The sequence below is a fragment of the Eptesicus fuscus genome, chromosome 18 (assembly GCF_027574615.1).
Source record: "Eptesicus fuscus isolate TK198812 chromosome 18, DD_ASM_mEF_20220401, whole genome shotgun sequence".
In the NCBI taxonomy this organism is placed as follows: domain Eukaryota; kingdom Metazoa; phylum Chordata; class Mammalia; order Chiroptera; family Vespertilionidae; genus Eptesicus; species Eptesicus fuscus.
The window spans coordinates 59,372,818-59,387,052 of NC_072490.1; the positions used below are offsets into that span (position 1 = coordinate 59,372,818).

The 14,235-nt window shown below is 41.9% G+C and overlaps 1 protein-coding gene across 3 annotated transcripts in view; it reads right to left on the reverse strand.

Annotated features, from left to right (window-relative positions):
* SHQ1 (SHQ1, H/ACA ribonucleoprotein assembly factor) overlaps positions 1–13,394 on the reverse strand; it is a 148,337-nt gene extending 134,943 nt beyond the window's left edge. Inside the window, exon 1 of one of the 3 annotated variants that reach the window (XM_008154136.3) lies at positions 13,174–13,394. In XM_008154136.3, coding sequence (XP_008152358.3) covers positions 13,174–13,316 — 143 coding nt within the window. In that variant the 5' untranslated portion in view covers positions 13,317–13,394. Of the gene's footprint in view, positions 1–12,314; positions 12,359–12,654; positions 13,107–13,173 lie in introns of those variants that run through there. The other 2 variants (XM_054729489.1, XM_054729490.1) reach the window with 2 other exon arrangements.
* Positions 13,395–14,235: the final 841 nt, after the last annotated feature.

The following is a 14,235-nucleotide window of genomic DNA, read 5'->3' on the forward strand; positions in this document are numbered from 1 at the left end:
AAGTGAAGGCCATAACAAGACATAAGGAAGGCCATTTCATAATACTAAAGGGATCAATACAACAAGAAGATATAAGTCTAGTAAACATATATTCACCCAATACAAAAACATCCAAATACATAAAAAACCTTCTGGAAGATACCAAGGGTGAGATCAACAGTAATACTATCATAATCGGGGACTTTCATACCCCATTGACATCACTGGATAAATCTTCTAGACAAAAAAATCCACAAAGAAACAGCAATCCTAAACAATTCACTAAATCAGATGGAACTAACTGACATCTTTAGAACATTTTAACCCCAAGCTACAGAATACACATTCTTCTTGAGTGCAAAGAGGACACTTTCAAAGATAGACCACATATTGGAACATAGGCAAAGTCTCTTCAAGTTCAAGAAGACTGAAATCACATCAAGCATCTTCTCAGAACACAATGGCATAAAATTAGAAATCAACTAAAAAGCATGCTATTAAACAATGGGGTTAGTAAAGAGATCAAAGAAGAAATAAAAAGCATCCTAGAAACAAATGACAATGAAAACACAACAATCCAAAATCTATGGGACACAGTGAAAGCAGTCTTAAGAGGGAAGTTCGCAGCATTACAGGCCTACCTCCAAAAAAGGAAGAAAAACTGGTAATAAGTTATCTAACCCTACAACTTAATTAGAAAGAGAGCCAAACAAAAAGCCCAGAGAAGCAGTACGAAAGAAATAATAAAGATCAGAGAGGAAATAAATGACAGAGAGACCAAAAAGACAATACAAAAGATGAATAAAACCAAGAGCTGGCTCTTTGAAAGGATAAACAAGATTGATGAACGTCTAGCCAGGCTCACCAAGAAGCAAAGAGTGAGGACCCAAATAAACAAAATCAGAAGTGAAAAGGGTGAAGTAACAACCAACCCCACAGAAATAGAAAGGATTGGGAAAAAAGATACTATGAACAACTCTATTGCAACAAACTGGACAACCTAGATTAGGGGTCCTCAAACTTTTTAAACAGAGGGCCAGTTCACTGTCCCTCAGACCGTTGGAGGGCTGGACTATAGTTTAAAAAAATTTGAACCAATTCCTATGCACACTGCTAAGTCGGCTGCTAAACAAGACAGGCAGCGGCGGCAAAAAAAACCCGGCGGGCCGGATAAATGTCCTTGGCGGGCCGCATGTGGCCCGCGGGCCGTAGTTTGAGGACCCCTGACCTAGATGAAATGGACATTCCTAGAAAAATACAATATTCTAAAACTCAATCACGAAGAATCAGAAAACCTGAATAGCCAGCTAACTACCAATGAAATTGAAGCAATAATCAAAACACTTCCAGCAAATAAAAGCCCTGGTCCAGACAACTTCACAGGGGAATTTTACCAAACATTCAAAGAACTAACACCAATCCTCCTCAGATTATTCCAAAAATTTCAAAAAGAAGGAACACTTCCAAGCTCTTTCTATGAAGCCAGAATTATTCTAACCCCAAAATGAGATAAAGACACTACAAAGAAAAGAGAATTTCAGACTAATGGCCCTGATGAACATTGATGCTAAAATCCTCAACAAAATTCTACCAAATTGGATCCAGCATTACATTACAAAGATTATACACCATGACCAAGTGGAATATATTCTGGGGATGCAAGGCTGGGACAATATCTGCAAGTCAATAAACATGATACATCACATAAACAAACAGAGAGACAAAAATCACATGATCATATCAATTGATGCAGAAAAAGCATTTGACAAAATTCATCACCCTTTCTTGATAAAAACTCTCAGCAGCCCCAGCCAGTTTGGCTCAGGGGATAGAGAGTTGGCCAAAAGGTTCCAGATTCCATTCCGGTCAAGGGCACATACCATGGTTGCAGGCTCCTCCCTGCACTGGCCCTGGTCAGGGCTCATGCAGGAGATGACCAACAGATGTGTTTTTCTCACATCGATGTTTCTCTCAATCTTTCCCTCCCTCTCTCTAAAAAAATAAAATAAAATAAAATAAAATAAAATAAAATAAAATAAAATAATCAATGGAAAAATATCCTCGGGTGAGGATTAAGAAACAAAACAACAAACAACAACAACAAAAAAAACTCTCAACAGTGGAAATAGAGGGATCATACCTCAACATAATAAAAGCCTTAATATATGACAAACCTACAGCCAACATCATACTCAATGGGCAAAAAATAAAATAATTTCCCTCAAGAACAGGAACAAGACAGGGATGCCCTCTTTCACCACTTCTGTTTGACATAGTACTGGAAGTGCTAGCCACAGTGATCAGACAAGAAGAAGAAATAAAAGGCATCCGAACTAGTTCGGAAAAGCAGAAGTAAAACTGTCATTTGCTGATGACATGATATTGCACATTGTAAAACCTAAAGACTTCATCAAAAAACTAAATGATTTAATAAATGAATTTGACAATGTAGCAGGATACAAAATTAACAACCAGAAATTGATGGCATTTTTATACACCAATAATGAATTGTCAGAAAGAAAAACTAGGGAGCCAAAAAATGGCGGCTGAATAGACAGATGTGTTCTAAGCCTTGTCCTGGAGCAGAAAGAAAGAACAGCTGAGGGTTGCACGGGAAGTGTTTGTTAGCAAGCTAAGGCACAGCTAAACTGCAGGAGAAGCTGGGGGACTGCTAGACAGGGTTCCCCTGACTGGGCAGCCCCCACTGCGGCTGCGTCCTCTCCCGGAGCTATGGACTCGGACCGGGAAACAGCACCATCTTTAAAGGGAAAGTGGATCTTATCGGAACCCTGAAAATCCGCAACTGCAGCAACCACCGAACAGCTGGGAGCCCCAGAACACCTGTCCCCAATTGGCGCAAACACGCGGATTCAATGGAGCTCTTCACTGCACCAAGGAAAGGTCAGATTTCGCCGGGGATAAGGAGAGAACTACATAACCAAACATCCGGACAGGAGAGACCATGGGGAGAAAAAGAAACAGCCCACATATGAAAGAAAAGCAGGCATCACCAGAAAAGGAAGTAAACAAATTAGAGGCAAGCAACCTATCAGAGAAAGAATTCAGAGAAATGGTCACAAGGTGGCTGAAAAGAATGGAAGACAAATTCAACAATATGAGTAAGAACCAAGAGGAAATGAAGAACCAAGAAGAAACGAAAAATGACATAGCTATTGTAAGGAACTCAATAGAAAGCATCAAGAATAGACTAGAAGAAGCAGAGGACCGCATTAGTGAGCTAGAAGACAAGATGGGAAAAAATACCCAAGTAGAGCAACTTCTAGAAAAAAAATTTAAAAGGAGAAGGAGAGCCTAAGGGAACTTTGGAACAACACGAAACAACATCCGCATAATAGGGATTCCAGAAGGAAAGGAAACTGAGCAAGGAATAGAAAACCTGCTTGAAGAAATAATGACAGAAAACTTTCCTGATATAGGGAAGAAAAACCCACACAAATCCAAGAAGCTCACAGAGTCCAAAGCAAAATGAACTCCAAAAGACCGACGCCAAGGCACATTATAATTAAATTGGAAAACACCAACGACGAAGTAAGAATCTTAAAAGCGGCCAAAGAGAGACAGAAAGTTATATACAAAGGAACCCCCATCACACTAGCAACTGATTTCTCAACAGAAACGCATCAGGCCAGAAGGGAATGGAATGAAATATACCAAGTCATGCAAAGGAAGGGTCTGAATCCAAGAATACTGTACCCAGCAAGGCTATCAATCAAAATTGAAAGTGAAATCAGGAGCTTAACAGACAAAAAAAAGACTAAGGGAATTTATCAGCACCAAACAAGAAGAAATGCTAAAGAGTCTGTTGTAAAAAAAAAGAAGTAGGAAGCAAAGAAGGAACACAGGGGTGTAGAATAAAAATGGCGACAAATAAGTACCTATCAATAATAACTTTAAATGTAAATGGATTAAATGGCCCAAAAGAAATAGGGTAATGGATTGGATAAGAAAACAAGCCCTGAAAATAGGATGTAGAGGACTTGGAAAAAATGGCGACTGAATAGAGTCGTGTTTGGAGGCTGGTCCTGGGGCGGAGAGTAGGAGCAGCAGAGGCTCACAGGGGGAGTATATGTTGGCAAGCCAAGGACAGCTAAACTCCAGGAGAAGGTGGGGGAGTGCTAGGCAGGGCTCCCCTGACCGTGCAGCACCCACAGCGGCTGGGTCCCCTCCCAGAGCTGCGGGCTCACCGGGGGCCTCGCCATCTTGCAAGGGAAAGAGGATTTTATCGGAAACCTGACTTTCTGCGACAACTGCAAACACTGAACAGCTGCGAGCACCAGAACACCGGCCCCCTGTCGGCGCAAACATTCGGATTCAAAGGAACTCTTCACTGCACCACGGAAAGGTCAGATTTCTCCTGAAATAAGGTGTGGTTTCTAATCCCCACGGTGGGTGAGGGAAGCGCTGGGTGAGGGAAGCGCGAGAGCCGAAAGACCGGCAGGAACCGGGAGGTCTGTGCCTAGAAAAATCGGCGGCAGTTGGAACTGCCGTGATCCGTGAATGTGGAAGGGGGTCCTCTGAGCTGCTAACAGAAGTGCCCTCTTAAAAGCAACTCATTTTAATCTGACGAGGAGGGTCAGACTAAGAATTTTCAAAGGAGTGCAGGATCCTAAGTCTGGCGCACAGACCCACTGTCTGCACACTTGGGCTCTTTCCGACTCTGATTACTAAGCCCAATACATAGGAAAACCCAGGTGGAAAAACCCTGAAAGATTGCAGGGGGAAGTTGTTTTTTCGGAACCTGGGGACCAGAGCTGGGTGTGACCATCAGAGAGGCAGCTCTGAGGTACACACCTCCACAAACCGGTAGTGAGTGCCATAGAGGGAAGAAAAAAAAAAAAAAAGAAAGCTAGAGAGGCCCGGAAGTCAATTCAGAACCACTGCCACCCAGGGGCTGAAACGCTAATTGTCTCTGGTGTAATCAAAAATATATACGAGAAATTAAGACACGGCCGGCTTAAAAAGCAGGACTGGCTTACAACACTGAGGAGCTGTGGAACGAAGCTGAACTGAAATACCACCCAGACTGGGAAACAGGCGTACCAAACAGAATAATAGAGGAAGTGAAGGACAGCCGCTACTGCACATTTTAGTCTTCCTATTTTTTAATTTTAAATTTTTTCAATTTTTTTTTAATTTTTTTATTCTCATTTTTTTATTTTCATTTTTTGCATCTTTTACTTAAGAAACTAAATTTTTTTCTTTTTCCTCACTCGATTTTCACCTTTTTAATTATTACATTTTTATTTTCAATCAGCATTATTATTACTATTATTTTACTTTTTTTTTTAAATGTCATTTGACTTTCTCTTTCTTTTATTTTGGGATTAGTGTCCTACATTCTATTTGCATCTTTCCCTTACAATCGTTTTACCCTATCTCAACACTAACATTATGCCATCACTCTCCTCCTAACCTTTCCCCTTTTGGTCTCCTGTTTATCTTAACCCTTTCTGGCTTTAGATTTCCCTACTTTTTCAGTTTACCCTCTGCTAAAATCTCACCCTACCTATATATCTAATTCCCAAACCCCTGCTCCAAATCCATACAAACCTCTCTCTACGCTACCTTAAAAAAATTATTTTTCTCTCTGGCCTTTTGTTGTTGTTTGCTTGAATGTTGATTAGATTGAATTTTTATGCTTTTTTATGAGATTGTTTTGATTATTCTTTTTGTTTGGTTGGTTGGTTCTTTTGTTTGCTTTGTTTTTGTTTGTTTTTTACTTTTGTTTTCCCTTGCCTCACTTGATATTAGTTAGTGTTACAGTTTGTATTAATCTCCAGGCTCGTGTTGCTGGAATTTGCTGGGAATAGTGGTTGTTCTAGTGGAATTTACTCCCCATATATATAGTTTGTTCCCCTTTTCTCTCTTAGTATCGTTCTTGTCTCTCTTACTTTTTTTTCTTTTCATTTTTTTTCTTTTTCTTTCTGCTCTTTTCCCAAGTTCAGATTCACACTCTTTTTTTTGTTTTGTTTGTTCTTTCTTTTTACTCTCCTTCTTCCACTCCTATTCCCTAATTTGTCTTTCTCTGGTGGTTACCTTTATTGGAGGATATTAATATCGTGAATACAATTCTGTTCAGTGCCTTGTCTGTTGTGCCTGGTTGTGTTGTATTTTGTACCTTTAAATCAACGCCGGAGAGAGAGATCTATATAACCAGACATCCGGAGAAGAGAGACCATGGAGAGACAAAGAAATAGCCCCCATAGGAAAGAAAAGCAGGGATCACCAGAAAAGGAAGTAAACGAATTAGAGGCAAACAACCTATCAGAGAAAGAATTCAGAGAAATGGTCATAAGGTGGCTGAAAAGGATGGAAGACAAATTCGACAATATGAGTAAGAACCAAGAAGAAATGAAGAAGAACCAAGAAGAAATGAAAAATGACATCGCTGCTGTAAAGAACTCAATAGAAAGCATCAAGAGTAGACTAGAAGAAGCAGAGGACCGCATAAGTGAGCTAGAAGACAAGATGGAAAAAAATACCCAATTACAACAGCTTCTAGAAACAAAAATTAGAAAGCTTGAGGAGAGCCTAAGGGAACTTCGGGACAACACAAAACAAAACAACATCAGGATAATAGGGGTACCAGAAGGAAAGGAAACTGAGCAAGGAATAGAAAACCTGTTTGAAGAAATAATAACAGAAAACTTCCATGATATAGGCACACATATCCAAGAAGCTCACAGAGTTCCAAGCAAAATGAACCCCAAAAGACCGACGCCAAGGCACATTATAAAGTTTGCAAACACCAACGACAAAGTAAGAATCTTAAAAGCGGCCAGAGAGAGACAGACAGTTATATACAAAGGAACCCCCATCAGACTAGCAACTGATTTCTCAACAGAAACTCATCAGGCCAGAAGGGAATGGAATGAAATATACAAAGTCATGCAAAGGAAGGGTCCAAATCCAAGAATACTGTACCCAGCAAGGCTATCAATCAAAATTGAAGGTGAAATCAGGAGCTTCACAGACAAAAAAGGACTAAGGGAGTTTATCACCACCAAACCAGCAATGAAAGAAATGCTAAAGGGTCTGCTGTAAAAAAGAAAAAAAAAGAAAAGAAAGAAATAGGAATCAAAGAAGGAACACAGGGGTATAGAATAAAAATGGCGACAAATAAGTACCTATCAATAATAACTTTAAATGTAAATGGATTGAATGCCCCAATCAAAAGACACAGGGTAACAGATTGGATAAGAAAACAAAACCCATATATCTGCTGTCTACAGGAAACCCACCTCAAAAAAAAGGACGCATACAGACTGAGAGCAAAAGGGCTGGAAAAAGGTTTTCCAGGCGAATGGAAATGAAAAAAAGGCTGGGGTAGCAATACTTATATCTGACAAATTAGATCTCAAAGTGAAAGACATAACAAGAGATAATGAAGGCCACTTCATAATACTAAAGGGAGAAATCCAACAAGAAGAAATAACTCTGGTAAACATATATGCACCCAATACAGGAGCACCAAGATACATTAAAAAACTCCTGGAAGATATCAAAGGAGAGATTGACAGCAATACAATCATAGTAGGAGACTTCAATACCCCACTATCACCATTGGACAAATCCTCTAACCAAAAAATCAGCAAAGAAACATCAATCCTAAATGACTCACTAGAACAGATGGAATTAATCGACATCTTCAGAACATTTCACCCCAAAGCCACAGAATATACAGTCTTCTCAAGTGCACATGGGTCATTTTCAAAGATAGACCATATATTAGGACATAGGCAAAGTCTCTCCAAATTCAAGAAGATAGAAATCATATCAAGTATCTTCTCAGATCACAGTGGCATAAAACTGGAAATCAACTACAATAAAAACAACCCAAAGAAATCAAACACATGGAGACTAAACAGCATGCTATTAAACCATGACTGGGTTACCAAAGACATGAAGGAAGAAATAAAAAACATCATGGCAACAAATGACAATGAAAACACAACAATCCAAAATCTATGGGACACAGCGAAAGCAGTCCTGAGAGGGAAGTTCATAGCTCTACAAGCCTACTGCAAAAAACAAGAAACAATGGTAATAAATTACCTAACCCAACAACTCTTAAGAGTTAGAGAGCAACAAGATAAGCCCAGTGTAAGCAGAAGGAAAGAAATAATAAAGATCAGAGCGGAGATAAACGACATAGAGACCAAAGAAACAATACAAAAGATCAACAAAACCAAGAGCTGGTTCTTTGAAAGGATAAACAAGATTGATGAACCTCTAGCCAGGCTCACCAAGAAGCAAAGAGAGAGGACCCAAATAAACAAAATCAGAAATGAAAGAGGTGAAATAACAACAGACCCCGACGAAATACAAAGGATTGTTACAAAATACTACGAACAACTCTATTCCAACAAACTGGACAACCTGGAGGAAATCGACATATTCCTAGAAAAATACAACCTTCCCAAACTCAATCAGGAAGAATCTAAACAGCTCAACAGGCCAGTAACTATGGAAGAAATTGAAGCAGTCATCAAAAACCTTCTGGCAAACAAAAGCCCGGGGCCAGATGGCTTCACAGGAGAGTTTTACCAAACTTTCAAGTAAGAACTAAAACCTATCCTCCTCAGACTATTCCAAAAAATTCAAGAGGAAGGAACACTTCCAGGCTCCTTCTATGAAGCCAGCATCACCCTAATACCAAAACCAGATAAAGACAACACAATGAAAGAGAATTACAGACCAATATCCCTCATGAACATAGATGCCAAAATCCTCAACAAAATCCTAGCAAATTGGTTCCAGCAATACATCAGAAAGATCATACATCCTGACCAAGTAGGATTTATCCCAGGAATGCAAGGATGGTACAATATCCGCAAATCAATAAACATGATACATCACATAAACAAACTGAGAGATAAAAATCACATAGTCATATCAAAAGATGCAGAAAAAGCATTTGACAAAATCCAACACCCTTTCTTGATAAAAACTCTCAACAAGGTGGGAATAGAAGGAGCATACCTCAACATAATAAAAGCTATATATGATAAACCCACAGCAAACATCATACTCAATGGGCAAAAACTAAAACCATTTCCCCTAAGAACAGGAACAAGACAGGGATGCCCACTCTCACCACTCCTGTTTGACATAGTACAGGAAGTATTAGCTATTGCAATTAGGCAAGAAGAAGAAATAAGAGGCATCCAAATTGGAAAAGAAGAAGTAAAACTGTCCTTATTTGCAGATGACATGATATTGTACATAAAAAACCCAACAGATTCCATAAAAAAACTAATAGACTTAATAAATGAATTCGGCAATGTAGCGGGATACAAAATTAACGCCAAGAAATCTATGGCATTTCTATACACCAATAATGAACTTACAGAAAGAGAGACTAAAAAAGCAATGCCATTTACCATCGCACCAAAAAAATTAAGATACCTGGGAATAAACTTAACTAAGGAGGTAAAAGACCTATACGCAGAAAACTACAGGACACTGAAAAAAGAGATAGAGGAAGACGTAAACAGATGGAAGAACATACCATGTTCATGGATTGGTAGAATCAACATCATTAAAATGTCCATACTACCCAAAGCAATCTACAGATTCAATGCACTCCCCATCAAAATACCAACAGCATATTTCACAGACCTAGAAAGAACTCTCCAAAAATTCATCTGGAATAAAAAAAGACCCCGAATAGCCACAGAAATCCTGAGAAAGAAGAATAAAGTAGGTGGGATCTAAATACCAGATTTCAAGCTGTATTACAAAGCCACTGTTCTCAAAACAGCCTGGTACTGGCACAAGAACAGACATATTGATCAATGGAACAGAATAGAGAATCCAGATATCGACCCAAACCACTATGCTCAATTAATATTTGACAAAGGAGGCATGAACATACAATGGAGTCAAGACAGTCTCTTCAATAAATGGTGTTGGGAAAATTGGACAGATACATGCAAAAAAATGAAACTAGATCACCAACTTACACCATACACAAAAATAAACTCAAAATGGATACAGGACTTAAACATAAGACGGGAAACCATAAAAATACTAGAGGAATCCACAGGCAACAAAATCTCAGACATATGCTAAAAGAACTTCTTCACTGACACTGCCCCTAGGGCAATGGAAGCTAAAGAGAAAATTAACAAATGGGACGACATCAAAATAAAAAGCTTTTTTACAGCAAAAGAAACCATCAACAAAACAACAAGAAAGCCCACTGCATGGGAAAACATATTTGCAAATGCTATCACTGATAAAGGTTTAATCTCCAACATCTATAGGCAGCTTACACAACTTAATAAAAGGAAGATAAATGATCCAATAAAAAAAATGGGCAATGGACCTAAATAGAATCTTTTTAAAAGAAGACAGAAGGAAGGCCCAGAGACACATGAAAACAATGCTCAAAGTCACTAATTATCCGAGAGATGCAAATCAAAACGACAATGAGGTACCATCTCACACCTGTCAGAATGGCTATCATCAACAAATCAACAAATCAACAAACGACAAGTGTTGGCGAGAAAAATGTCATTTGGGGAGAAAAAGGAACCCTCGTGCACTGCTGGTGGGAATGCAGACTAGTGCAGCCACTGTGGAGTACAGTTTGGAGTTTCCTCAAAAAACTAAAAATGGAACTCCCATTTGACCCAGTAATCCCACTCCTGGGAAAACGTATATCCGAAGAAACTAGAAACACCAATCAGAAAGGATATATGCACCACTATGTTCATAGCAGCACAATTTACAATAGCTAAGATTTGGAAACAGCCTAGGTGCCCGTCAGCAGATGACTGGATCAGAAAACTATGGTATATCTACAAAATGGAATACTATGCTGCCATAAAAGGAATTCTTACCATTTGCAGCAACCTGGATGGAACTGGAGAACATTATGCTAAGTGAAATAAGCCAGTCAATGAAAGAAAAATACCACATGATCTCACTCATTTAGGGATAGTAAAGAACATTATAAAGTGATGAACAGAAAGATAGATACAGAGACAGTAAAGCATCAAACAGACTTTCAAATTACAGCGGGAAGGTTAGGGAGAGGTGGGGGAGATAAGAGATCAACCGAAGGACTTGTATGCATGCATATAAGCATAACCAATGGACGCAAAACTCTGGGGAGTGAGGGCATGTATGGGAGTGGAGAGGTGGTGGGGCGAGGCAATGGTAAGATATGTACACATATAATACCTTAATAAAAAAATGAAAAAATTTTTAAAAAAACAAAGAAAAACTAAAAAACAATCCTATTTACCATTGCAAAAAAAAAAAAAAATTAAGGAGGTAAAAGACCTGTATTCGGAAAACTACAAGTTGTTGAAAGAAGAGATAAGGAAGATAAAACAAGTGGAAGAATATACCATGTTCATGGATTGGTAGAATCAACATCATCAAAATGTCCATACTACCCAATGCAATCTATAGATTCAACGCAATACCCATTATGATACCAAAGGCATAGTTCACAGTTCTAGAACAAACTCTCCAAAAATTTATGTGGAATAAAAAAGACCCCAAATAGCCACAGAAATCTTGAGAAAAAAAGAACAAGTTGGAGGGACCCCAATACCAGACATCAAGTTATACTACAAAGCCAATGTTCTCAAAACAGCATGGTACTGGCCCAAGAACAGACATATAGACCAATGGAACAGAAGAGAGAACCCAGAAATCAACAATGCCGACTGATTATTGAACACATGGATAAATACCAGGCATGATAATGAGGACTCTGTATGCATTATCTCAGTCCTCCTATCGGCTCTTTAAGATCACTAACATTAGTCCCACTTTACAAATTAGGAAACTGGGACTGAATAACTTGCCTGAAGTCACAGGGCTCTAACTGTGCCGAGACTCAGACATGCCCAACTCCCAAGCCTCCGCTACCCAAGGAATGGATCCCTTCGTGCGAAGAGTGAGTCCTCCTTAAACTGTTTCACCCGTCCTCTTCCGTCTTCATCAAAACTCCCCCACGTAAGCAGAGAGATTTTCACTTGGAATTTTTTTACTTTATTGTCTTTATGTTACTAGTATAACCCTATCTCATTTAAGAGCTTTTCTCTGAGCCTCCGATCCCTCATTGTACCAGGGGTAAATAACAGAACCTATTTTGCCGGACTTCCCTAAAATACCAAGAGGTCATTCACATTAAGCACCAACCCGGAGTAAAAATGCGGTACATGTTCGCCAGCACCACCACCATCATCTTCCTGTCCTTCCTGTGTTCAATAGCACCTCAGATAAACACGGGCGCCCTTTTCCCCTCTCCCTACAGAGCACTTGCTGCGATGTGTGGCCAGAAGTTTACTTACTTTTCCTTCCCCGCTCCCACGTAAACTGCCCGAGGCTCCACCACATCCCCAATGCTGAAAACAAAGCCTGGTACAGCCCATGGGCTCGACAAATAAATCAGATAGATGAGTAAGGAAATAGGGAAGGGCAGTATATTCAAGGAGGTGGATCTCAGCTAAGCCGAACGGCTATCTGAGCAGAACCGGTTCAGCCCAGGGAAGGCACGTGCTTGCCGGGAGAGGAAGGTTTGTATTCGGAAAGTACGTGGTGGGGAAGGTGGGCTGAGCAGCCGAAACGTAAATGAAAGGTTCCGAGGGTGGGTGCCCCTCCTCCGAGAGCGAGCGGAGACAAGGAACCTACCCTGTTTGGAGGGAGAGTCCGGCAGTGCCCTCTGGGAAACGGGCCAAGAACCGTGCCCGTCGCCAGAACCGCGGTGCGGGTGAAATGCACCGGAGCTCCAGCGGCGGCCCGCCGGTCCCGGCGCCACCACCCGGGAAAGCCAGGCGGAGGCGCAGAGGAGGCGGGCCGAGGCTCCCGGAGGGAAGCGGGCCGCCGGGGACGCTCGGGTAAGAGGTCCAAGTTCAGGACGCGGCTCGGAGAGCGCCCTGGACCTGCGGTCAGGCACGGACAGGCGCGGAGCGGAAAGAACAGAAACCGGAAGGCGGCGGGGTCGCAAAGACACGCTTCGCAGGGGCCAGGGTCCCCTTAACGTGGGGTGAGTGCGACGGAGGGAGGGGCGGGCGAGGGGAAAGCGGGCTCCCGCCGCGTCCAGCCGCCCGAGGGCCCGGATCCGGGCGCCCAGCAGCGGCGGACACCTCGGGGCTCCGCCCCTCCGCGGGGGAGCGGTTGGACCGCGAGGGAAGCGTGCGGCCCACTCGCCTGAGGAAGTACGGCTTGGCGTAGAACCTGAAGTCGACGCCCTGGAAGTAGACGTCGAACTCGGAGACCCGAGCGTAGGGCACGCGGATGGCGACGGTCAGGAAGTCGGGGTCCTGGCTGAGGTCGAACGCCGGTGTTAGCATCGCCGCGGCCCCACTCAGATCCTCCAGAAATCTTCGCTCGCCCACCACTCCGGTTACCCCAGCGCTTCCGGATCACGGCGGAAGTGCTCCTATGTGGGAGAGGAAGTCCCGCCCCACCGCTATCTCCATGGAGACGGGACGCTATTGGTGCAGCACAGAGGGAGCCGGGAGCGGGGCTTTGTGCGTGGGCAATGTGCTCAGGGCATAACTTGGAAAAACCAGGGCATGTGTCCACCTCAGACGCACTCAACCCTTCGCGATGCTTCGAGATGATTTTAATAGCATCGGCTTCCCAGGTAGAGGCCTGCGTTTGAATCCCTCTCAGCCACTTCCCTGCTGTAAGACTGGGAAAATTACAAAACCTCCCTGTGCTTCAGCATTCTCTTCTATAAAATGAGGCTAACACTAGGACCCAGCCTCATAGAAATACTGTGAGGATAACATAAAATTCTGTAAAGCTCTAAGAACGAACGTGCCTGGCAAGTTGTCAATGCTCGGTATGATGAAGCAGTCACCCCAGCAGCCAAGAAATATCCATACTGTGGTTTCCTTAATTCTCATCTGTTTGGCTAACAATTCTCCCCACCACTCCTCTCCCCTCCACATTTCCCTCCCTCTTCCTCTCTCTTATATCAAACAATATTTGAATAGTTTCCTTATTTGCATATACACACACACACACACACACACACACACACACACACAAACAAATACACGCATATATATACTAGAAGCCCATTGCATGAAATTCGTGCACGGCGGGGGGTTGTCCCTCAGCCCAGCCTGTACCCTCTCCAATCTGGGACTCCTGGAGGGATGTCCAACTGCCCATTTAGGCCCGATCCTGGTGGGATCGGGCCTAAACGGGCAGTCGGACTTCCCTTTCACAATCCAGGACTGCTGGCTCCCAACTGCTTGA